Source organism: Dendropsophus ebraccatus, chromosome 10, assembly GCF_027789765.1.
Source record: "Dendropsophus ebraccatus isolate aDenEbr1 chromosome 10, aDenEbr1.pat, whole genome shotgun sequence".
Taxonomy (NCBI): Eukaryota; Metazoa; Chordata; class Amphibia; order Anura; family Hylidae; genus Dendropsophus; species Dendropsophus ebraccatus.
This window is the reverse complement of record NC_091463.1, coordinates 88,403,529-88,429,960: the sequence shown is the minus strand read 5'-3', so window position 1 is coordinate 88,429,960 and position 26,432 is coordinate 88,403,529. Positions and strand designations below refer to the sequence as shown.

General features: G+C 45.8%; 1 protein-coding gene across 1 annotated transcript; it reads left to right on the top strand.

Moving 5' to 3' along the window:
* The first annotated feature begins 1,850 nt into the window (after nt 1-1,850).
* On the top strand, nt 1,851-26,432 carry MDC1 (mediator of DNA damage checkpoint 1). Its single transcript, XM_069944108.1, has 15 exons — nt 1,851-1,912; nt 7,062-7,177; nt 8,429-8,863; nt 10,119-10,203; nt 12,440-14,397; nt 14,761-14,820; nt 15,326-15,391; nt 15,791-15,835; nt 16,220-17,032; nt 18,908-18,954; nt 19,211-20,782; nt 24,678-24,860; nt 24,940-25,065; nt 25,867-25,977; nt 26,062-26,432. The coding sequence occupies exons 2-15, from the start codon at nt 7,063-7,065 to the stop codon at nt 26,236-26,238; spliced, it is 5,793 nt and encodes a 1,930-aa protein (XP_069800209.1). The 5' UTR covers nt 1,851-1,912; nt 7,062; the 3' UTR covers nt 26,239-26,432.

Below are 26,432 nucleotides of genomic sequence, written 5' to 3'. Positions count from 1 at the left end.
ATATTGCCAATTCATTGCAGATTTTTGTGTTTTTTATTAAAACTGTGCAGAGAAAAACAGGTGCCTAAAGCAACCAATCCTAGGAAAGCTTTCATTTTCTCAGAACAACTTAAAAGAGTTATCCAGGATAAGAAAGACATGACCGTTTTTTTTTTTACAGAAACAGCGCCACTATTGTCCTCGGCTGCTGAGTAGTATTACAGCTCGGTTCCATTGAAGTGAATGGTTGGAATACCACACAATCTGAGGTCAGGGATCCTAGCCAATGGAGAGCAGGTGGAGAGGAGGTTGCACATGGGTTGTGGCTCATCTGGTCCCATAGACTTCAATGGATATGGCCTGATATGAGTCAGTGATAGGGGGTCAGGGGGGATGGGGCCCTGCTAAGTGTAACTCCCATAGCATCTCTGTTCACCCTGTATATTCACCACCAAGGGCAGTAAGGGTGCAATTTTTCACGATTAACGAATAAATGATCGCAAACGAGATTGTTTATCGTTAACCTGAAATCATTCACCATATAACACAGAACGATTGTCGTTATCGTTAGTTATGACCAATACTATGATCGTTTACTCCTTCTGATCCCAGCAAAACAATAAACAATGTGCAATTACACTGAACAAATGCAGAACTTGAGCGAACGAACGTGGAATTACAAGGAACGATGAACGATAATTTTAGGTTCAGATCTGAATCAATGACATACGAACGATTTTTCGATCGTTGCCTGCAATTACAGAGAACGATTATCGTTTAAATTTGAACGATATAACGATTTTTGGCACGATAACCGCCCCGTGTCATAGGGCCCTATTCCACCGGACGATTATCGTTCGTATAATCGTTAACGATTAATGATCTCAAACAACCGCTATTGCGAAAGACCTGAAAACGTTCACTCGTTTCCATGGAACGATAATTGTTACTTATGATCGTATTTGCGATCGTTTTTTCTTCGCTATTGCGTTCGTATCTACTGCGAACAACTTCTTATTTAATGCGAACGATTTGCGAACGTTTTACGAACTCGCAACAATAAAAATAGTTCCAGGTCTTATAAAGTGATCAACGATTTCTCGTTCGGTTGTTAATCGTTAACTGCATTTCAACCGAACGATTATCGTTTAGATTCGAACGATTTAACGTTAATCTGAACGATAATCGTTCAGTGGAATAGGGCCCTAAGAGTCCCAGTCAGTGCATGGCTCCAGATAGACAATGGTTATGAAGAGGGGGTAAACATGGCCAAATATTCAGAACTTTGCCACCTATTCATCTTATGTGATACCAAAAGTCTCAGTATGCTCTAAACGCCATAGACTGTACTAGCATGCTGGTACTTGTGGTGCCCAAACAACACCGGTCTCCAACCTGTGGCAAAACCACAACTTCCCTCATACCCAGCACGGTGGGAGTTGTAGTTATGCCACAGGTTGGAGTCCATTGACACAAGATGAATTTACAAGTCTCTATCCAGTAAAAGAAACTAATAATCCTCATCATTGTATAATCAGGACAGCCGCCATTTGCACGGAGAACAATTAATTCTTCCCTTCAATCAAAATGGCTCCTGCGCGGCGGACATACATAATACACATAATTACCCCTCTAGCGCCTAAACCGCACGCAATTCTTTATTGCCAACATAGCCCCCCCGACCAATCACGATCGCGAATTTCAAAAAGTTACGCCCACCGCCGTGACGTAAGACCTTCCCTAACGGGTAACATGCCTGTGTGGGGATGAGTGACAGGCGCCTCCACCAATCAGAGAAGAAGTGTATATGAAAACTAGGAGGCGCGCTGACCGCGAGGAGGTGTATTGGGGCAGCGGCAGAGGTAGGAAGTGAGACAGGAAGTGAGGGGCGGACATGTCTGCTTGTCTATACATTGTCTGTGCACATATATGTGTAGGTAACGCGCCGTGTGGACTGCGTCTGAGTTGCCGTGTGGGGCCGGGTTCTGTATCTGGGCACTGAACAAAGTCCAGCAGGCAGGAGGCGTGTGCCAGGCTGAGGGGGAGGGGCACGCTGCTATGTATACAAGTGGGCATTATGTGTAGGAAAGTTTCTTAAAGGGACAGGACAGGATTGGGGGAGGGGCTGTGACACTGAGGGGGAGGGGGGGGAGTTATCATTGGGAAAAAGTTTGGAGGAAACTTTCCATAGAGTTGGGCAAAGACAACATGGCAGCTGGTAAGGTAGGAGGACTTCCTATGTCACATGACTCCTCTCATAGGAAGCTGTAGGCAAAAACATGGAGGTGCCCATTGCAGCCAATCAAAAGGTTTGCTTGGTGGAGGACCCCCAAGTGATCTCACGTGCTTCCTCTGCCACTTGTGTCTGAGGTGGAGTCCTAATGTAAGTCTATGGCACTGTCCTGTGTGGGGTGCATAGTGAAGCGCTCAGCTAGGTGCTTCCCTCCTCTTCTAGCGATTAGTTGGGGTCTGATCACCCAGATCCTCACTGATCACTGTCTATGATGTATTATATATTTTGTTTTTAAAGGGATTAGTCCAAGATCTAAAGTTATCCTCTATCCACGTGATAGGGGACAAGCAGCTGATCGGTGCGGGTGCTGTGGGGACTGTATGCAGCTGATTGGTGCGGGTGCTGTGGGGACTGTATGCAGCTGATCGGTGCGGATGCTGTGGGGACTGTATGCAGCTGATCGGTGCGGGCGCTGTGGGGACTGTATGCAGCTGATTGGTGCGGGTGCTGTGGGGACTGTATGCAGCTGATCGGTGCGGCTGCTGTGGGGACTGTATGCAGCTGATCGGTGCGGGTGCTGTGGGGACTGTATGCAGCTAATCGGTGCGGGTGCTCTGGGGACTGTATGCAGCTGATCGGTGCGGGTGCTGTGGGGACTGTATGCAGCTGATCGGTGCGGGTGCTGTGGGGACTGTATGCAGCTGATTGGTGCGGGTGCTGTGGGGACTGTATGCAGCTGATCGGTGCGGCTGCTGTGGGGACTGTATGCAGCTGATCGGTGCGGCTGCTGTGGGGACTGTATGAAGCTGATCGGTGCGGGCGCTGTGGGGACTGTATGCAGCTGATCGGTGCGGGCGCTGTGGGGACTGTATGCAGCTGATCGGTGCGGGTGCTGTGGGGACTGTATGCAGCTGATCGGTGCGGGTGCTGTGGGGACTGTATGCAGCTAATCGGTGCGGGTGCTCTGGGGACTGTATGCAGCTGATCGGTGCGGGTGCTGTGGGGACAAGCAGCTGATCGGTGCGGGTGCTGTGGGGACTGTATGCAGCTAATCGGTGCGGGTGCTGTGGGGACTGTATGCAGCTGATCGGTGCGGATGCTGTGGGGACTGTATGCGGCTGATCGGTGCGGGCGCTGTGGGGACTGTATGCAGCTGATCGGTGCGGGTGCTGTGGGGACTGTATGCAGCTGATCGGTGCGGGCGCTATGGGGATTGTATGCAGCTGATCGGTGCGGGCGCTGTGGGGACTGTATGCAGCTGATCGGTGCGGGTGCTGTGGGGACTATGCAGCTGATCGGTGCGGGCGCTGTGGGGACTGTATGCAGCTGATCGGTGCGGGCGCTGTGGGGACTGTATGCAGCTGATCGGTGCGGGCGCTGTGGGGACTGTATGCAGCTGATCGGTGCGGGCGCTGTGGGGACTGTATGCGGCTGATCGGTGCGGGTGCTGTGGGGACTGTATGCAGCTGATCGTTGCGGGTGCTGTGGCTCGCTATGGACTGTTTGACCCTTGAAGCAGAGTAACACGGTGTAATTCCACGGCAGAGCTCTCCGTCGTGCTCAGTGTGCTGCTTTGAGCGAATGGGAGAGCGCGCGCTCGTCCGCTTCCTCTCCGCTCAAGGAACTAACATGTTACTACTTTGAGCGGTGGCAGCGGAGGAGTGCGCGCCCTCTCATTCACTCAAAGCAGCACACTGAGCATAGCGGGATTCCGCGGCGGAGCTCTCCTCCGTGTTTACTCAGTGTGAACTGACCCTAAGTGTATGTGCACACTGAGCAGTTCTCGCGGATTCCGAGGCAAAATACGCGCAGAATTCCGCCCGTTTAAATGCAACATTGCTCCTTTCTATAGAGCACTGAAATGGCACTGAATTCAGCGCTGAATAGTTACAAGGCGTAAAATTAAATCTCCATTGATTTTCAATGGAATCCGCCCAAAGAATTGACATGTTAATTCTTTTGGACGGACGGAAAGCTCATCGGCGGCGGAATTTTCTGTGTGGAATTCAGCGCAATTCCGCAGTGTGAACAGTACAGCGGAAATCCCATTGACATCAATCTGCAGCTATTTTTTAGGCGGAATTTCTAGCGGAATGGGCGGAAAATTGACACAGATTACGCTGGAAATTCTGCCTGTTTTGCTCAGTGTGAACTGGGCCCAGTTCCCGGAGAATTGCTCAGTGTGCACATACCCTTAGGGCAGGCATGTCCAAACTTTTTTCAAAGAGTGCCAAATTTGATGAAGTGAACATGTGCGAGGGCCGACCATTTTACATGCTACATGCTATATGCTTTATAACACAGGCAGATAATAGCAAGCTGGATACCTGGGGGGCCGTAAAAGTTCGGAACGCGGGCCGCAAATGGCCCTCCGGACGGACTTTGGACATGCCTGCCTTAGGGGGTATTCCGGACGGCTTATTTTTGACATAACGATGTGCTGAGTGCAGTTACAGAGAAAAGAGACTCCTATACTTCCTTTCCTCGCTCCACCGTTATGGTGTCAGTCCCTACTGCAAATCAGATTCCTTGAATTGGCACAGAAATTTCCCCAGTCAGCCAATCGGTGACAGCGGTGGTGTCCCGCCTCCGCTGCTGATTGGGGAGGTCCAGGGATGGATACTGGGAAAGACGTGTGGAGCCAGGAAAGAGTATATAGGTTTTTATCTGAGCTCAAGAAGCAGTAAAAAAAAAAAAAAAAAAAAGAAATTCTAAAATTCCTCATTTAACCCTTTAAGGACGCAGACGATTTTTGTTTTTGCACTTTTGGTTTTCCCCCCATGCATAACACTTGCAATTTTCGCCTTCAAAACCCACATGATCCTTCATTTTTGACCATTGTACTTAGCAATGACAGACTTAAGTTTTCGCAGCATTTTTTAGGGAAAAATTAAGAAAAATAAATCGCATGGTGAAATGGAAAGGGAGAAAGAAGCTCATTTTTCTTTGCGCCATTGCGTGACATGTTGTCTTATGTTCCTACAATTACAATGATAGACGACTTATATATCTCCTATTTTATTTTACTGCTTTTGAAACCCATGATCTGCACTTTCTGTTGGTATCTTGCTTCCGTATATGCAACTTTTTTTTTTTTTTTTTTTTTTTTTTTTATCCAGATTTTTCTATATTTGACGTGACCAAAAATCTGCAGTTTTGCACTTTGCGTTTTTGCGTTGATGCAGTTTACTTTTCGAGATAAGAAGAAATCTTGCGGTAATTCAAGTGGTTCCGAATGCAGAGATAGCAAATGCGTTTATTTTTTTATTTGTGAAATAGTGTTGTGATTTAAACTTTTAATATGAGGATTTTTTTTATTTATAACTTTTTTTTAGGGTATATTCACACAAACGGGCTCGCAGCGAGATTCTCGCTGCGAGCCCGGCAGGTCCTGGCAGTTCCCATACACTACATACTTGCTGCAGTCTAAACGACCGCAGCGAGTATGTAATTCTGCCGCCCTTAACCCCTTCTGCTCCCGGCCGGCTCCCCCGCTGTAAACATACTTTACCTGTCCTTGCTGCACGGGTCCGGCGTCCTGCTCTCCCGTCCGGCCAATCAGTGGCTGCAGCTGGGCAACACACTAATTGGCCGGACGGGAGAGCAGGACGCCGGACCCGTGCGGCGAGGACAGGTAATGTATTCTTACAGCGGGGGAGCTGTAATTTGTAGTCCCCTTATAGTTAGTACTCCTGTGAACAATACCCTGATTGCTCATGGGGATCAATTCAGTACCTATGTACTGCATTGATCTGTGTATTTGGTGGCTGAAGGCAGCCTATCAGCTTTTCACAATCACATTGTAAGAATCCGATCTGTCCACTGTACCACCAGGCATGGCTTTTTTTTTTCAGGCTGTTAAAAAGTCCCTGTATGCCCCGGGCTGCCATGGGTTAAGGGGGCCAGTGCTTACATACTCGCAGCGCGAGGAAATGACCATAAAGGGATTCCGCTGTGTCCTCTGCGGGTCCGTTACGTGTGAACCCACTCTTAAAGGGGTTCTCCAGGATCAGAAAAACGGAAAGATCGCCACTCTTTTCCTAAGGTTGTGTGTGGTATTAAAGCTTGGTTGCATTGAAGTGAATGGACGCAAGTTGGACTACCGCACACAGCTTTTAAGGTCAGGGATCCTAGCCAAAGGAGAAGAGGAGATTGCGTATAGATGTAGCTCATCTGGTCCCATAGACTTCAGTGGGGAAGGCCTCCTGCCTGCTGTATGAGGTCCTGCTTAGTGTGACTCTAGTAGTGTATGTTCAGCGTGTATATAAGATTATAAGGGGGGGGGGGGGGGGGGTGGCCAAGTTTTGCTCCTGTACAGATCATCCATGTCTCCAGGCAGTGGCAGCTCCTCGCTATGTCTGGGTGCAGTGTACTGTGACTAACCATTAACCAGCGACTATGTGAGGAATGTGACAGTGTGGCGGCGCTGTGCTGTCTACCGCTTCGCTGTTAGTCGTTGCTGTGCTAGGTGTCCTCTACTATTATTTACTGTCTAATGTGTTCAGTTTTGGGACTGATCTATAATACAGATTGGATGATTCCAGAGTTGAGGCCTTCCACCGGTTGCAAAACTACAATTCCCACACAACGGCTGTCCAGGCATGATGGGAATTGTAGTTTTGCAACAGCTGGAGGGCTGAAAGTTCCCCATCCCTGATCTCACAGGATCCCATTAAAGCGGATCCTTAAAACAGCAACAAAACCTATTCTATATCAAACCAGTAAGCTCCAGTAACTGAGCACCAGTACTCCTCCACTATCTCCAGACTAAAGCGGCAGTGCTCACACATGAGTGCTCATTCCGTTTTCATGGCATACTTAAAGGTCTGTAACTTTTTGTGTGTTGCAGAATGGATCAGACACAGCGACTCAGTGACGTGGAGGAAGAGCAGGAGAGGTCGTTCAATAGAGATGAACCGGTGGGCAATCTACACATGTTTGCTGGGGAACATGGACCTGCACGGGGTGAGTAAGATGGCGTCATTCAACTTCTCTTTGTTTGTCAGATCCAATTAACTAGTTTTTTATTTTATTTTATTTTTTTATATATATAGATGAGATCTCTTATAGACTGTAAATTTCCTAGTTTGTCGAGGTGGCCATACAGCTTCATTACAGACGGAATATCACAGCAAAAATGTTGGTGTATGTAAATGTTAAAACGTAACCTTTATTTATTTTAAAATACATGGACTAACCAAACAAACATAAAATAAAGGACTTGCCACGCATCGTTAGAGGTACAGAGGTCGGGACTCCCCGCAATGCTACTTTTCCCCTATCTTGTTCATAGGGGAAAGTTTTTTTTTTTTCTTGGAATACTTCTTTAAGCTGCAGCCAGAGAGCTGACTGCGGCTTCTCTCTTCCAGAACAAAGGGGTCGGGCAGTGATTTTTATTTTATTTTTTTCTATCATGCCTGACCCCTATCACCACTGACATCATCTGTCGTACAGTCGGGAGAGCCCTATAAATCTTATACTGACAGCCGAACCTGCCACGAGCAGATGGTATGGCCTTCTAAGGTGTATGGGGACTTTAACCCTTTCGCGACCTGGGGTCATTGATGACATCAGCCTATGGTATCATAATGATCCCAAAAAGCTGATGTCTGTATGTCTGCCCCCTCTCCTCTGTCCCCTGCCGCTGTTACAATTTTGTAACAGTGGCAGAGGAGGGGGCAGAGCGCACGGCCACACTCCCCGCACGCCCTGCCTTCCCTCCCTCCAGCCTCCGTAGCCAGGAAACCGGAAGCCTCCGGTTTCCATGGCTACCATCGGGGTTCTGCCATCACTTAGCAGAGCCCTGATGGACACCGGAGAGAATTCTCCCTCTGTAGAGGGAGAATTCTCTGTCTGGAGCCCTGTATATGCTGCGGTCGTGCTGACCGCAGTATCTATAGGGTTGTCTCTCAGCACTGGAGCGCAGCAGCGGGTCCTCGGCTATCACTGATAGCCGGGACCCGCCGTGGATGACACAGGCGCAGCTTCTGCGCCTGTGGTTATCCTCGATCGTAAATTAACGTCTCTGCAGCATTAGGCATAGGCTGCAGCAACGTTAATTTACAGTGCAGCGGCGGGAGGAGGTTAAGAGACAGAAGATAAGATTGGTATCAGATTTTAAAGGTCCTATGTTTTAAACAATATCCGGGTGTCCTGTGCATTATCCCCTAATGGTTCTGAGTTCATAATTCTTTTATTAATTTACGCTTTTTACAGACTTCCCCATCTTCTACGGGGAGAATGTGATTGGTCGTCACACAAACTGTGATATCACCTTGCCGGCACAGTCTGTATCTAAGAAGCACGCCATCTTGGAGGTGAAGGGTAACTGCCACACAATATTAGACAATGGCAGCCTCAACAAAACAAGGCGTAGCAAAGCCGCCCTGACACCACACATTCGCTACTTCTTAACCGATGGGGACTTCCTTCATTTTGCTGATGTGGTTTGTCGCTACACGGTGAAGGCAAAGGTAGAGGAGGAGACAAGCGAAGATGACTCCATGATGGTCCCCCCAACTCAGGGAGCCCTGGCAATAGAGAAAACCCCAGGGGCCGCCATACGGAGGATCGCACAGGGGACTGTTCTAGCGAGAGACTCCGGAGATGAGGAGGATGAAGAGGAGGAAAAACCGATGCGGAGGAATGATGGTAGTATGGACTATAATGGTTCTCTTGCTCACATGCTTACTTTCTCTCGCCACACTCTTGTTCACCCTCCATTCTCAGTTTCTCTCCTGTCCATATAGAGGTTATCCAGGATTAGAGAAACCCCTCTCTGCTTTCTTCCAGAAACACCATTCTCCTTCTCAGTCTAGGTGTAATAGTTCAGCTCAGTACCATTGAAGTGAATGGAACAAAGTTGTAATACCACAGACAACCTGAGGACGGGTGTGGTGCTGTTTTTTTTTTTTTTTTTTTTTTTTAAGTATGGAGATCCACAGCACCATCTGTGACAATGCTTCTGGTTCAGATAATGCAAAAAGCCAAATCATGGTTGTCCCGTTACTTAAAGTGTACCTGTCGTTTCATTTTATTTTATTTTTTTGCAGAAATCAACCGTACAGGGGATTTTAGTCATGCCCTGTCTGATCTATGGAGAGGGGAGGAGGGAGATTAGTCAGCAGCAGAGAACAAAGAATTGCACAGCGGGAGCTGCATGAAAGCCGATATATTTATAGGTCAGAGAGGTCAGTGCTGACTTCAGAGGAGATAGTTCATTTACAGCTCCATCACTGGGCTCTTTGTTGTCCTGTTTTGGTGCCTCATCTCCCTCAACCCCTCTCCTCTCCATAGAGAACAGCGAAGACAAGGGGGAGAGCTTCAAACTGCTTTTTCATGATAAAAATGCATTTTTCGGCTAATAAACCCAATTACAAAGTTCCTTGAAATGACCTGTACTATTGATTTCTGCAAAAAAAAAAATTTAAACGACCGTGACACTTTAACCTCTTAAGGACATATGACGTACCGGTACGTCATATGTCCGCACTTGCACTTCAAAGCGGGGCCGCGCGGCGGCCCCGCTTTGAAGTGCCGCGAGTAGCCCGGGACCGCTGCTATTAGCGGGCACGGTCTGATCGCCGTGCCCGCTAATTAGCTAATCGGAGGCAGCTGTCAAAGTTGACAGCTGCCTCCGATTACCGGAGGCAACGTTTCCCTGGTGTCTAGTGGGGGAGATCGCTCCTCCGGGACCTTGATGGGGAGACACAACGGTCACTTGTCTGTCACCTACATGTAGGTCAGTGTACATGGGCAGGGATGTGTCAGGTTATACATGTAGGTCAGTGTACATGTGCAGGGATGTGTCAGGTTATACATGTAGATCAGTGTACATGTGCAGAGATGTGTCAGGTTATACATGTAGAAGATGTGGCACACACTTATTTTACTTGTATCATTGCAGGTGTCCGATCCTTCAGGTCCTGTCTTAACACTTCAGGTTCAGGAGACATCTTCCCACCTGATGCAGACACCATTGTGCCTGAAAGGTGAGTCTTGCCCCAAAATGAAAGAATAATACAGGAATTCTGGATGTGAGGGGGAAGATGACAAATGAGCAATTTTAAAATTCCCTTGTTCAGACTCCGACTGATCAGGTTGAGACGGGAAGAGCACGCACTTTGTGTGCTCTGGATCACGTGACCTAGATGGAGTCTCAGAAACACAGCCGAGAGAGGAGTGCACGGCGGCGTGGTACACTCCCGCTCATTCTACTGACTGGTCAAGGTCTGAACACTGAGAACCTGACCCTCCAATCCAAATTACTCATCTCTAACTACAACTCATCCGGCCTCATTGCATCTCGAACAGCCTCAGTGATGGCAGAATACATAAGCCATAGCTCTTAGAATGCATCATAGAGAGAAACCTTTCTTGGCACTTTCTATAGAGGAACACTATTTGTCTGTCTGCTGTAACTATGATTGTTCTCCCAGTACAAAATGTCCATTCTTGGGGGATCAAAATTGATTCTTATTACCTTAACATTAGATTAGGGAGAAGAAGAGTGTCTCAGTTTGCACAGAAAACTTTTTTTGTGAATATAATGAACACATTTCCTAAACACATTCAACACTATTTCTTTAGGGGTTATCCAGGTGTAAAAGCACAGCTGCTTTCTTGCAAAAACAGCACCATTCCTGTCCTCAGGTTGTGCATGGGTAAACAAATTGGCTCTCTTTAATTAATTGGAGCTGAGTTGCAATACTGCACTTGGGCTACGTTCACACGTAGCAAAACTAGCGGAATTCCGCGGCAGAATTGTCCGCCGCGGAATGCCGTTAGCCTCCCTCTCATAATGGGAGTCTATGGGAGGCACGTGCTGCTGTCCTCACAGAGTCTCTTCGCGCTGAAGAATGAAGATGTTCATTCTTCAGTGTGGGGAGAGCAGCAGCGCGCGCCTCCCATAGACTCCCATTATGAGAGGGAGGCTAACGGCATTCCGCGGCGGACAATTATGCCGCGGAATTCCGCTAGTTTTGCTACGTGTGAACGTAGCCCAAGTGCAGTATTGCAACTCAGCTCCAATTAATACTTATACTGAGGGGGTGCTGTTACTGGAAAAAGGCAGCCGTGTTTTTCTGCGTTGGGAAACCCCTATAAGTCTCCAATTGTAAAAATGCAAAAACTGCAGGCATGTAATTTTGCCAAAGACACTGTTTAGCTAAAGCTTTTTAAGCATTTTTGTGTTAAAACCCACACCTTCTCTTTAAAGGGAATCTGTCACTAGGTTTTTCCCACCTTAAATGAGGGCAGCATAAACTAGTGACAGAAATGCTGATTAGATCAGTGTATTACTTAAAGTGTCACTGTCGTGAATTTTTTTTTGCAGAAATCAATAGTACAGGCGATTTTAAGAAACTTTGTAATTGGGTTTATTAGCCGAAAAATGAATTTTTATCATGAAAAAGCAGTTTGAAGCTCTCCCCCCTGTCTTCATTGTTCTCCTATGGAGAGAGAAAATAAAGAAACCAAAACAGGACAACAAAGAGTCAATTAAAAGCTACAACACAGGCTCTCTCATCTGACAGTCACCACTAAGCTATCTGACCTCTGAATAGCTCCCCTGCTGAGGAATCCTTTGTTCTCTGTTTTCTGCTGTTGACATTTCTGCTCTGTCTCTTTTCCCCCCTCCCCTCTTCATAGAACAAACAGGACGCGTCTGATTTAGATCTCCTGATTCTGAGGAGTGGATGACAGGAGGGGGGACCTGGGAAAAGGCTTTTTACATGTAGATAAAGGCAGATTTGGCTAATAAACCCAATTACAAAGTTTCTTAAAATCGCCTGGACTATTGATTTTTGCAGTGACTCTTTAAATCATTTTGTTCAGCCGTTCTCCTAATATGCAGGAGAATAGGATTCTTGCCACACCCCTCTCCCCGCCCTCCAGCTGCTTATTGACAGTTGACTGCCTATACACAGCATGGATAGATAACTGCCAATCAGCAGCTGGTGGGCGGAGTTTTCTGCTTCTCATGAATATCCACTTCTGAGCTCACACGCATAACGGAAAGGACTACTTATTGTCCATGTTATTCAGGGGATATTTCTGAATCAGCCGTACAGAACCAACATCATTCTGTTCCGCTTCCTTCTTACTAGTTTATGCTATTACCCTGAGATAGGACAGCCTAAACCTACTGACAGTCAGAGTAGTACGTTTCTAGTACAGGATAACATGGCATAAAATTAGAAAGAAATAATTACTTTCACTTTTTCTTAGTGATGAAGAAGATGATACGTCCACTTCTGAGACACGTCTTCCTTCCCTAAGTGTACCAAGTGATAGCGATACAGACACCTCGAGAAGAAGCGCCTACGTACCACCTTCACCTGATATCTCCACATCCGTAGTTCATAAAGATCAGCCGAAACACAGCGGAGAGATGTTGCCTCCCATAGACAAGGAAGCCATAGAAACATCCAGGAAATCATCAGATGCTGAAATGAAGCTGGGATTGGGAGCTAAAGAGAACCGAGAACAGGCAGCGGAGTCTACGTCTGGTGGCAGCATGCCTGAACCTGGTGCTGAGCGTGTAGATACAGAAGACGGGGTGAAAGAGCAAGAGTGTGCGAAGTTACTGCAAGATGACGCATTACAGAAGCCATCGTCTGAAAGCGTGGTGGTGAGTGGTCCACGTGACGAAGATCACTTGGCATCCACCAGAAGTGAGACGGTTCAGGAGGCACCATGTGAATCCAGTCCCAGCGTCCAGGCTGAACAGGACTCTAGAAGTAATGAGAAAGAGGGGTTCCACCTGGATAGTGACACTGATGTGGAGGAAGAGGTGGCCAGTACAAAAGTGAAGGAAGCTGAGCCGGGTGCGTCTACGGTGAGCGGAGAGGAAGCAAAAGATGCGTTTAACCTGGATAGTGACACAGACGTGGATAAAGATGTGTCCACTGAAGTCGTAAAAGAACCTGAACCTGAGCAAGACTCCTCCAAGGTGAGCGGAGAGGAAGGAAAAGAGGCGCTCAACCTGGATAGTGACACAGACGTGGAGGAAGACGTGTCCACTGAAGTCGTAAAAGAACCTGAGCCAGAATCCTCCAGGGTAAGCGGAGACGAAGCTAAAGAGGTGCACAACCTGGATAGTGACACAGACGTGGAGGAAGATGTGTCCACTGAAGTCGTAAAAGAACCTGAACCTGAGCAAGACTCCCCCAAGGTGAGCGGAAAGGAAGCAAAAGATGCACTCAACCCGGACACTGACATCGATGTGGAGAAAGATGCGTCGAATGCAGAAGTGAAGGAAGCTGAGCCAGTATCCTCCAAGGTGAGCGGAGAGGAAGCAAAAGAGGCGCTCAGCCTAGACAGTGACACCGATGTGGAGGAAGATGCCTCCACTAGAGTTGTAAAAGAAGCTCAGCCAGAATCGTCCAGGGTGAGCGGAGAGGAAGCAAAAGATGCGTTTAACCTGGACAGCGACACAGATGTGGAGGAAGATTCGTCAACTGCAGAAGTGAAAGAAGCTGAGCCAGAATCCTCCAAGGTCACATGCCACACGGAAACAAAAGATGCACCCAACCTGGATAGTGACACAGATGTGGAGGATGTGTCCACGAGAGTAGTGAAAGAAGCTGAGCCGGGCTCCTCCAAGGTGGGCCAAGCAGAAACGAAAGATGCATTCAACCTGGATAGTGACACAGACGTGGATGAAGATGTCGACGCTTCCAGCAAAGATGTAACGTGTGCACCACAGGAAACCACAGCAAGCACAGGTGCCCAAGAGACGACAGGTGTGGATAGCGACACTGATGTTGATGAAGATCAGAAACCTGGGGGGTCAGATATTACCCAGGTGAAAAATGTAACTGATGAACCAAATGAAGAGACTGCTGTAAGTGATACGGAGGCCAAAGAGGCTGCCGCACTACACGTGGATAGTGATACAGATGTGGACGACGATGATGATGCTGCACCTGAAAGTACCACTGATACCCATGATGCTAGCAAGGGGACAGAAGTGACTAAGGCTGCGGAGTGGCATGTGGATGGTGATACAGATGTGGTGGAGAGTAAGGCAGAAGAAGATATCGTTGGCACCAGTGTAGGTCAGGAGGAAGGTGGTGTAGATCAGAAATCTGACGCCGTATCTGGAATTTCTACTGAACAAACCAAGAACGTTCCTGCGCAAATCACAGAGGAGGACGCTGAGACGCAGAAGTCGGAATCTGAAAGTAAGCTTCCAATTCTGTCCATAATCTGTGGAGGCAATGGGCTAAGATCCAGAACTGAGGTAGGGAGGGGGAAAGTTCCTCTGCCAAGCGGCTGAGCAGCTGGAGGGAAGCCTCATTGTCTGTGCTTCTCCATCACTGGCGGAGCATGCAGTAATATTGATTCAAAGAGCGCTGTAGGCTGCAGGGGCTTCCCTCACTCCTGAGCTGGCTGGCAGTAGCTATACATGGCACATAGCGCCCACTAGTGTAGCACTTCACTGTTTCACTACATTTAATTCCCACAATAGCCCATATATGACACAGAATATTTCAGCCATTATAAGATTGTATACATTAGATCTTTTGTGTTTTTTCTTATACCAGGCAATGACTTGGAGATGATGCCCACACAGTGCTACTTGGAAGAAGAGTCAGAATTACAAGGTATAACATTCCTGGGAGGCTTTTGCTGTTAGTGGTCAACTTTTCCCGACTTCCGTGTATCTAAAATAACGTAGTAACACAAGCCTGATTATAGGGTAAAATCAGCTGAGAAACAGACGCATTCATTGACTGATTGGATCCCTGTGTAAATGGCTGATGAAGTTACAGGGTCTCACCATCCAGAAGGCCCAGCAGCCACGTGATCGACCCTTATGATGGGCTCAGCAAATGATCGTCATTCACAGAGATCAGACGTATCCTCCTGAGATGCGGAGTGTGCAGGACACTCCATTGGATCTAACGCATTAGCTTTTTTATGAGTCCACACCACATTACCGTCTAGGTTCTAAGAAACATAGATGGGAGAGTTTTTTTAATCTAGTTTTTTTGCGGCGTTAGTTATTTTTTTTTTCTTTTACGTTATCTGCGTTGACACATGGTTACGAGGTGAGCATAGCCTTATGTGACTGGTTACACAGGGTTTTCATTCTCTTGTATCTTTCAGATGACGAGGAGGCGACACAAGCTTTTATATTCAGTTCCACATGGACAGAGCCGGATCCCTTCAAGCGTAAGTTCTTTCCCACTACAATCTAATATTTCCGAACAGAAGTGACAGGTAGTGTTACACCCAGCATATACATCACTTCATAGGAGGCAAATATTCTAAAGGAGGCCAGACTCCTTCATTAATGGTCAGCTAAACCATCATCCGGCCGACCGTTATCTCTCAAACATGAGAACGTTCTGCATGGCCGAGCGCTCCTGTGTTCTCTATAAGGAAAGGTAAGCCACAGCCAGGGAGCTCTGGTGGCAGCTTATCTCTGAGAACAGAGAGGTCAGGCAGTGATCTTTATATCATATCCAACTCAAGGTATATACCTGATGTGTCATAGCCATATTGTGCTTCTCCTCCACGTGCCTTCTATATCATGGTTTATGTTCACTCTGTTTACTTTTCTGTATTCAGGTCCCGCTAATCCCATAGATGTGCTGCAGATTTCATCAGTGACCGGTTAGTACATAGTTTGTACTATATATAGTTTTTATAGTGGATGGCTCCCTGCAGATGACACCTGCCAAAGGAACTGTGTATATGGCACTAGATTGCCAGCAGTATGGTGTATCCTCAGCCTATGCTGGTGGACTGTAAGCAAGGAGTGGCACTTGACTGCTACCACTGCGCCCTCTGCTGGTCACCAGTAGAATTGCAGTGATATGGTTGATTAAAGCATCACAAAGAGCAGCAAAACAAAATTTATTATATATGAATTAATTTGCTGGGTAATGTTTCTTATGAACATTTGCATACTGTTTAGTGAATGTATCTGTAGATGTGTATATGCATCAGATATTGAGCAGCTTTTGTAATTTTTTTTTTTTTTTCCCCCTTTATCAGTAAATACATCCGCATCCGAGGAGGAAAGTGATGACGATGCATTTGCTGCCACTCAGGCTTATTGCAGTGAAACAGAACCAAGAGGGCCCAGTGTCCTAGAGACTCCAGAACCCGTCGAAGAAACAATCCAGCCTTCAAGTAGTGGCGAAGAATCAGGAAAGGAAGTTCAAGAAGTGTCTAATGAAGCGGTGTCCCAGGATGCTACACAACCAGTCTCCCAGTGCTTGTCTGCAGGACCTCCTCAGGAAGCCGGGACCTGGCTGCACCTTAAAAGAGATGTTCCGGCTTCAGTATGGATTAAAGAAATCCAGCAAGAAGGAGACTCTAAAGATCTAGAAGGAGACTCTAAAGATCTGGAAGGAAGCAAAGAAACAGCAGAAGATTCCACCCAGCCTTATGAGCAGTCCCTTAATCTGGAACTCGAAGCCACACAGTCGTATCTTGTAGAAAGTCCATCTCTTCTGAAACCTCCAGTGCAGACGGAGACCCCAGCAGTGCCCTGTGCAGAGGATAATACAGAACCTGTTCCATCGGAGAAGACTGAGCAGCCATGCAGTGAAGATACACAGGCCTCAGCAGCTGATGCCACACAGCAGTACAGCCTTGGTGTCCCTGGTATAGATGGAGGTACCTCACAAGCTCCCGCCTTGTCTGAAGAAACTACAAGTGATGGTGCCACTAATGCTGAGAGCATACACACAGTCACCAAAGAGGAGGACGACACACAGGGGGCAACCCCAAGTGTTCCTGCTGCAGAAGTAGTAGTGCCGGAGACGTCTGCCAAAAGCAAAGCGAAGCCTCCTCCAAGGAGAGGTTAGTGTCCGCCATAGGCATAGCATCATCAAAGAGGAGAGTAACTCTAGGTTTCAGATTTGTTCGGTGATATCAAACAACAAATTTTATCTGTGAGATGTTTTGAGATGGCATATATTGTGTACATACCACATTTTGGTTGGGGGAGAGGGTAATTTACATTTTTAAAGGGATACTCTGGAGAAAACTTTTTTTTACAGATTTGTAATTTACCTCTATTTAACCCTTAGACGACCCAGGGCGTATAGTTACGCCATGGAAGTCTGTCCCCAGACGACCTAGGGCGTAACTGTACGCCCTGGGTGTTATTCCCGCTATGAAGCGCGCTCCGGAGCGGAGCGCGCTTCATAGGAGGTGGGGGCCGGCTGCAGTGAGCAGCCGGGACCTCACCGGCAATGACACGCTGCAGCGATCGCGCTGCCGCGTGTCATTAACCCCTTAAACGCCGCGATCGCGGCGCGACCGCGGCGTTTAAGTGTAAGTGACAGGGGGAGTCCCCTGTCACTTAGCGATCGGGACCCCCGCAGTGTGACTGCGGGGGTCCCGATCGGTAAAACGGACTGCTGGAGGTCTCTCACCTGCCTCCATGCGGTCCGATCGGCGCTCTGCTACTCTAAGCCTGCACAGACAGGCTCAATGAGCAGAGCGCCGATAACACTGATCAATGCTATGCCTATGGCATAGCATTCATCAGTGTAAAAATCAGACTAGTGTATGTAAAAGTCCCCCAAAGGGGCTTCAAAAGTGTAAAAAAAAAAAAAGTTAAAACACCAACACACTACCCCAAAACCCCTCCCCCAATAAAAGTTGAAATCACCCCCCTATCCTATTATATAAATAAAACATATAAAAATAAATAAATAGATAAACATATAATATACCGTAGCGTGCGTAATTGTCCGATCTATTAAAATATAACAAGTGTCATTGCGAACGGTAAACGGCGTACACGAAAAGAGGGGAAAAAGTGCGCGGATTACCGATTTTATGTTACATTATATATATAAAAAAAATTAATAAAAAGTGATCAAAACGTCCGATCTTCACAAATATGGTATTAATAAAAACTAGAGATCATGGCGGAAAAAATGACACCCCATACAGCCCCATAGGTGAAAAAATAAAACCGTTATAAGCGTCACAATAGTCCCATTTTATTTATAATTAATTGCCAAAAAAAAGGATTTCATTAAAAAATACATATATAACATTAGAGAATCTGTGTAACCTGCATATGGTTGTGTTCAGACTGACCTATAGAGTAATGGTGTCATGTCGCTGTTACCATATAGTGCATTACGTAGACACAGGAACCCCCCAAACGTTACCATATTGCATTCTTTTTTGCGATTTCACCAATTTATATCTTCATAAATAATATATTTGGGATTCCATCATACATGTTATGGTAAAATGAATGACGCCATTACAAAGTACAACTATTCCTGTAAAAAACAAGCACTTACATGGCCTGTAGATAAAAAACTGAAAGTGCTAGAGCTCTTAGAAGGGGAGGAGGGAAAAACGGAAACACTAAGATCAAAATTTGCGCGGTCCACTGGGTCATTTTGGGCCTGGTCCTCAAAGGGTTAAAAACAAAACAAAGAAAAACAACTCCTCTAGTCCTGATACACAGAGAGGGGGTCAATCCATTCACCCGATAACTGCATTGTGTAATAGGGCCCTAAAAGAACTATTTCCAGACACACATAATCAGTTCTCTAAAAACAGATTGTGTGTGTATATTATTATTATTATTGTTATTATTATTATTATTATTATTATTATTATTATTATTATTATTATTTATTTCATGCTTTTAGTAAATGCTGATCTAATTTAGCTTTTAATCTGTAATATAATATTTTATCACAGGTCTAAGCAGAAGTAAGAGAAAAGTGGAACCTGCAGAGAAAGTCCCGGTGAGTTCATCCTGATGCCTCATGCCTACAGTTACCTGTGTTCGGTACATTCTCTGTTTGCCGTGTTTAATCCACTTTATACTCTCTGGATATGTGTGTACGTGCACTAACCATTCTATAATCCGGCACTAGTGGGACCTGATAGGTGGCGCATTCCTTATTTATTGCATGGTCATCGAGAAGTGTATGCAACTTTCCTATATTCATGTGTGTTGTTTTTTTTTTTTTTGTTTTTTTTTTTATATTCTCAATCTAGGAAACTCTATCCTCAGAGACTCCCGTTTCTTTGAAAGGTATTGAAAGAGATTCTGCTGAAAAGGAGACAGATTCACGTCCGGAAACAAAAGCAGAAACAAACGGAAGCACCAGCGAAGCATTACAGGCGCCGCAAGAAGAGAGTCGGGGAAGGAAAGCAACTCTGAAATCTCGGGTTAAGCCTATAAAACAAGAGTCAGACGAAGGTGAGGACACGGCTACGGCAGAAAACAAGAAGGCTGAGGAAGCCGGTCCTGCTAGCTTAGATTCTGGGAAAGCAAAAACAAGAACACGGAGGACTCTAAAGGAAGAGGTTGAGAATGAATCTAAAAATGTGCAGGAGGACAACAGTAAAACCAGGAGGAGTGCAGGCATAAAAGAGGAAACTGGAGCAAAACGCAAAGAGGAGGGAAATGAAGATGTCCCAGAAAGCAGCAAAAGACCAAAAAGAACCAGAAGTAATTCTAAGGAGAATACCGCAAAACCAGAACAAGAGGTGAAGGACAATGGTACCACCGAAGAAAATAAAGCAGTAAGAAAAACTACAAGGGCACAGAGGAACCGAAAAGACCAAGAAATACCTGAGGATAATACCAATACACAGGATACATTCAGTTCTGCTCAGACATCGATAAGAACTAGAAGACAATCTCGAGGAGATGACAAGATGGTAAAAGAAACTGTAGAAGAAACTACCCCCAGAAGAACAAGACAAGACCAGAAAGAAGAGGCTGCGAAATTGGAAGACCAAACTAAAAAGCCTAGGAGGACTAGAAAGGACTCCAAGACCGAGACAAAGACTGAGGAAAGTGTTCTAGAAGACAAAGAGGAAAAAGTTGTCAAGTCCACAAGGAAAACTAGAAAAAGCATCAAAGAAGAAGAGGCAATAAGCTTGCCCGAAATAGAGACCAAAGAGGCTGAGCAGAAAAAGACTGACAGGTTATCAAGAACACGAGCAAAGGTACATGATGAGAGTAAAGAGTCACATGATGAGGTAGAAGCCGCGAACAAGGGAGATGAGGAGAGTCACAGTGTCTCCCCACAAGACGGGACGTCAAAGCCTGCAGGTGGGAGAGGCAGACGAGCCGCTAAAAAAGACATACCCCAGGCCTCTCCTGTAGTCGAATCAAAAAAGCGAGGACAAGTGGGAATGAAGAGGACGAAACTGTATGAGAGAGAAGATGAAGCAATAAGCGTGCCCAAAAAAGAGACCAAACAGGCCGAGCAGAAAAAGACTGACAGGTTATCAAGAACACGAGCAAAGGTACATGATGATACTAAAGAGTCACATGATGAGGTAGAAACCGCGAATAAGGGAGCAGAGGACAGTCAGAGTGTGTCTCCACAAGAGGGGACATCAAAGCCTGCAGGCGGGAGAGGCAGACGAGCCGCTAAAAAAGACATACCCCAGGCCTCTCCTGTAGTCGAATCAAGAAAGCGAGGACAAGTGGCAAAGGCAGAAGTGGAAATAAAGAGGACAAAATTGGATGAGAGAGAAGATGAAGAGCAGTTAGTAGAGACTCCACGTCGACGAGGGAGGCCGAGGAAACAGACACAAAACACACAGACAAAGGTAAGATTAACATTTTCCATAAAAAATGCTGCAAAACCAAAAAATTGTACACTGAAATGCAGTACACCCTGCTGTAAAACTGACTAACTTTTGTTTTACTGCTTTAGGGTGCGTTCACACCTACAGGATCTGCGGCAGATTTGCAGCAGATTTGATGCTGTGTTCAGTTATTTAAATGAAATCTGCTGCAGAAAATCAGCTGCAGATCCTGTAGGTGTGAACGCAGCATTAAAAAACTTTTTAAAGTATTAAAATTGATGTGTGTGTGTGTGTGTATATATATTTACTGTATGTATGTCTTTGACTGCTTTTTTTTTTATTAGTATCATGTTTTCTTATGTGACTTTTTGATCACCTTTCTTAGTGTGTGTATATGTGCGTGTGTGTGTGTGTATATATATATATATATATATACTAGAAAATGTACCCGGCGCTGCAAAGTGTCAGTGTGCTAATTAGATTTGTTCTAAGGTGCCCAGGAGGCCAAGCTAAAGGTATTGTTTCATCTGAGTTAATCAGTGGAATTAGTTTATACCTGTAGTGCATAGTTAGAGGGGTTCTGTATACCCACAATGTATAGTTTTTAGGGGTCTACCATATCTGTAGTGCATATTTTGGGGGGGGGGGGGGCTGTATACCTATAGTGTATAGTTGAGGGAGGTCCTGTATACCTGCAGTGTACAGTTGGTGAAGGTCCTGTATACCTGTACTGTATAGTTCGGGGGTCCTGTATACCTGTAGTATATAGATGGTGCTGTATACCTGTAATGTATAGTTGGTGGAGGTCTTGTATAACTGTAGTTTATAGTTTGAGGGTCCTGGATACCTGTAGTGTATAATTGGTGGAGGTCTTGTATACCTGTAGTATATAGTTCGGGGGTCCTGTATACCTGTAGTGCATAGTTTGAGGGTCCTGTATAACTGTAGTATAGAGTTGGTGGGAGTTCCTGTATACCTGTAGTATATAGCTTTGGGGTCCTGTATACCTGTAGTATAGAGTTGGTGAAGGTGCTGTATACCTGTATTATAGAGTTGGTGTAGGTCCTGTATACCTGTAGTGTATAGTTTGGGGTCCTGTATACCTGTATTATATAGTTGGTGGAGGTCCTGTATACCTGAAGTATATAGTTGGTGGAGGTCCTGTATACCTGTAGTGTATAGTTTTGGGGTCCTGTATACCTGCAGGGTCGTATTTACAAGTATGGCAGTGTTATTCAGTCACAGTGTGTCGGTATTGGTCATGTCTGGTATGGCGGTGTTATCCAGTCACAGTATGGCGGTATTGGTCAGGTCTGGTGTGGCGGTGTTTTCCAGTCACAGTATGGCGGTATTGGTCAGGTGTGGTATGACAGTGTTATCCAGCACAGTATGGTGGTATTGGTCAGGTCTGGTATAGCGGTGTTATCCAGTCACAGTATGGCGGTATTGGGCAGGTCTGATATGATGGTGTTATCCAGTCACAGTATAGCGGTATTGGTCAGGTCTGGTGTGGCAGTGTTGCCCAGTCACAGTTTGGTATACCTGTAGTGCCCTGTATATACATGTACTGTATAGATGGAGTAGGGGGCCCTGTATATATATGTACTGTACTATAGATGGAGTAGCGGGTCCTGTATATACATGTACTGTATAGATGGAGTAGGGGGTCCTGTATATACATGTACTGTATGGATGGAGTAGGGGGTCCTGTATATACATGTACTGTATAGATGGAGTAGCGGGTCCTGTATATACATGTACTGTATAGATGGAGTAGGGGGTCCTGTATATACATGTACTGTATAGATGGAGTAGGGGGCCCTGTATATATATGTACTGTACTATAGATGGAGTAGCGGGTCCTGTATATACATGTACTGTATAGATGGAGTAGGGGGTCCTGTATATACATGTACTGTATAGATGGAGTAGGGGGCCCTGTATATACATGTACTGTATAGATGGAGTAGGGGGTCCTGTATATACATGTACTGTATAGATGGAGTAGGGGGTCCTGTATATACATGTACTGTATAGATGGAGTAGGGGGCCCTGTATATACATGTACTGTATGGATGGAGTAGGGGGTCCTGTATATACAGGTACTGTATAGATGGAGTAGGGGGTCCTGTATATACATGTACTGTATAGATGGAGTAGGAGGTCCTGTATATACATGTACTGTATAGATGGAGTAGGGGGCCCTGTATATACATGTACTGTATAGATGGAGTAGGGGGCCCTGTATATACATGTACTGTATAGATGGAGTAGGGGGTCCTGTATACATGTACTGTATAGATGGAGTAGGGGGCCCTGTATATACATGTACTGTATAGATGGAGTAGGGGGCCCTGTATATACATGTACTGTATAGATGGAGTAGGGGGTCCTGTATATATACATGTACTGTATAGATGGAGTAGGGGGTCCTGTATACATTTCCTGTATAGATGGAGTAGGGGGCCCTGTATATACATGTACTGTATAGATGGAGTAGGGGGTCCTGTATATACATGTACTGTATAGATGGAGTAGGGGGTCCTGTATATATACATGTACTGTATAGATGGAGTAGGGGACCCTGTATACATGTACTGTATAGATGGAGTAGGGGGTCCTGTATATACATGTACTGTATAGATGGAGTAGGGGGCCCTGTATACATGTACTGTATAGATGGAGTAGGGGGTCTACCAGTTATTACTGTGGATGTTGTGAGGCAGCTTCCCTAGCAACCATTGCTCCCTGTGAAAATGAAAGCAGTAATCCTATTGGTTGCTAAGGCTCCAACTGCCGTGTCTGCTGCAGCTAATTATATCACCTGTGTTTGCAGTGAGGAGATTTTCCCATTCATCTCTATGGGGCGCCTCTCTTTCCCCTCCCCCTCCCCTCCTGTACATCTGGCGGGGACGGAACCTTCGCAATAACCTTCCCGGGCACCCAATGTATCTGTGGGCCAAATTTGGGGTCAAACGGTTCAGGCGTTTGGAAGTCTATAGGGGACAGACAGACAGACAGACAGACTTTCATTTTTATGATATAGATACACACACACACACACACACCTTGGTTTAAGAGTAACTTGAATTGAGAGGGTTTTGCAAGAAGAGCTCACAGTTTTTCAAAGTTCTGATTTGGATTAAGCGCATTGCTTTGGTGTAAGAGCTCCCTGTACTGGGTGGGAGTGGGGGAGGGGCATGGTCTGCATATCGGGGGTCTACAGCTCTGTACTCTGACCCAGGAAGTCTCCCTCTCACCTTCCAAATCATAGCAGATCCACTTCAGGCTGGGGCTTGCATCAGAGGACAGGACTGTGGAGATAATCTCTCCATAGCTGTAACCCCTCTCTCCCCGGACAGAGAGTGCTGCAATACTGTGCGCATGTCTGCCCTGCTCATTCCTTCCTGCTCCCTGCAGTCTCTGTCCGCCCTTGTGTTTCCCATCCTCTCCATTACTGTGCAGTAACTTATAATATCACAGATTCTGCTGTTTCTGAATGTTTGTTTCATTTGTTTTACATGTTATTCAGAATAATAATCATTATTTTGGGGTATGGAACCAATTGTCTGCATTTCTATGATTTCTTATGGTAAAATTTGCTCGTAACCCAAGGCACCCCTACATTGCACATTTTTTGATCTCGTTACATTTTTCACAAGTTTTGAGTCCCCTGGAAAGCTTATGGGGATCGATGCTGTACATATATACTGATGCATTGATTGATTTTTATCTGTGACTGACTGCCCAGGATGCTAAGTATAACGGATCGACTTCCCACGATTGCATTTCGGGAAGTGGATTTTCCTTTATAGTTTCTAATTCTCATATTTGGTCCGGCTCTAACACTTTATTTTAATCACTTAGACGTATTCTCCCCCAGTCTATTCCGCTACTAATTGCCTTCCTTTTCCAGATATTGTTCACAGGTGTTGTGGATTCTGAGGGAGAGGAGATAATCCGCGAACTTGGTGGGGAAATTGCGCAGTCAGTCTATGACTGTACCCATGTGGTAACAGACCGAGTCAGAAGAACAGTGAAATTTCTCTGCGCTCTAGCGAGGGGCATACCGATTGTCACACTGGACTGGCTAGATAAGGTACACAGGCGGCCATTTTCCAGGCTTAAACTTAAAAACTTCTTCTTGTACAGAATGTGATCTTGACTTTTCTCCCTAGAGTAAGAAGAGCAGATATTTTCTTTCCCCGATTCCATTTCTTGTTAATGACCAGGAACAAGAGAAAAACTTCAACTTCTCACTGTCTGACTCTTTGCAAAAAGCAAAGGAGAGTCCACTCTTGCAGGTACGCACATTTCTTAACTTTTTTCAGTCATATGTCTCTACTCTTGTATATGGAAACCTATTTGGAGAATAAAGCACTTACTAGATGTATGTTCATTCCTTAAAGTGTCAATATCACCTAAAGGGGTTATCCGGTGCTACAAAAACATGGCTGCTTTTTTACAGAGACAGCACCACTCTTGTCTCCAGGTCAGGTGCGGTTTGCAATTAAGCTCCATTCACTTCAATGGAACAAAGTTGCAAAACTTTCACCCAAACTGGAGACAAGAGAAGTGCTGTCTCTGGAAGAAAGTGGCCATGTTTTTGTAGTGCTGGATAACCCCTAAAAGTTTGACATGCAAAAAGTTGTGATCAGTCTGGGTGCTGAGCGATAGAAACTGAAATGCTGTATTTTGCTTGTGAACACAATGGGAGTACCTGTATCCTAGTTATGGGCCCAGAGCTGATGACTGACTGCCCCTGTAGTAGTTTTCTAAACCAGATTATCCCCTTTAGTACTGAGCGGCACCCAATGCAGTGTGTGGTGTAGGATTAGATGCTATGGGGGAGATTTATGAAACATGGTGTAAAGTGAAACTGGCTCAGTTGCCCCCAGCAACCAATCAGATTCCACCTTTCATTCCTCACAGACTCTTTGGAACATGAAAGGTGGAATCTGATTGGTTGCTAGGGGCAGCTGAGCCAGTTTCACTTTACACCATGTTTCATAAATCTCCCCCCATGTGTTTCGTATGTGGGGTAATACTTAGGTTGATAACCCGGATATTGACTACTTTCTACTTAAAATAATTTGTCATTGTAGGGATATGCAATCCATGTGACTAAAAACGTGAGTCCCACACCCAAAGAGATGAAGGACATCATTGTGTGCAGTGGGGCCACTTTTCTCCCCAAAATGCCTCGTGCATTCAAGGTAAAGAACGTGAATAACATTAGTTGTGTATGTTTGTTGTAATTGACATTGGACCATGGGATGATTTGCTCTGATGTCTCTTAGGAAAAATGTGTTGTGGTCTCCTGCGCTCAGGACCTGGCAGCTTGCACCACCGTACCAGTCCCAGTGACCTCGGCAGAATTCATCCTTAGCGGCATCCTTCGCCAGGAAGTGAACCCAGCCGCATATTTACTCACCTCAGCGGACAGTGGGCACACCCCAGCTAAGCGGAGGCGCTGAGCCCGTATACATACTGTACCCTGTTTTATTACATATTCCGCTGTGTGACTAGGCTTTTATAGGGATCCACATTGGACGATAAGAGCATCCTTACAGGGTGCTTCTCCCCAGCATCCCTGACTCAGCACAGGATGAACCCTGCCTGTATATAGCATGCTGCATTTCTGTAAATAATAAACACATGCTATTTTGTA

What these genes read in the sequence shown, in the direction of transcription:
- MDC1 (XM_069944108.1), top strand. Translation starts at nt 7,063, where the DNA reads ATGGATCAGACACAGCGACTCAGTGACGTGGAGGAAGAGCAGGAGAGG. An exon ending in AGAGCCGGATCCCTTCAAGC is followed by an intron (nt 15,392 to 15,790) that starts GTAAGTTCTTTC and finishes TTCTGTATTCAG; the next exon opens with GTCCCGCTAATCCCATAGAT. An exon ending in AGGAGAGTCCACTCTTGCAG is followed by an intron (nt 25,066 to 25,866) that starts GTACGCACATTT and finishes TTGTCATTGTAG; the next exon opens with GGATATGCAATCCATGTGAC.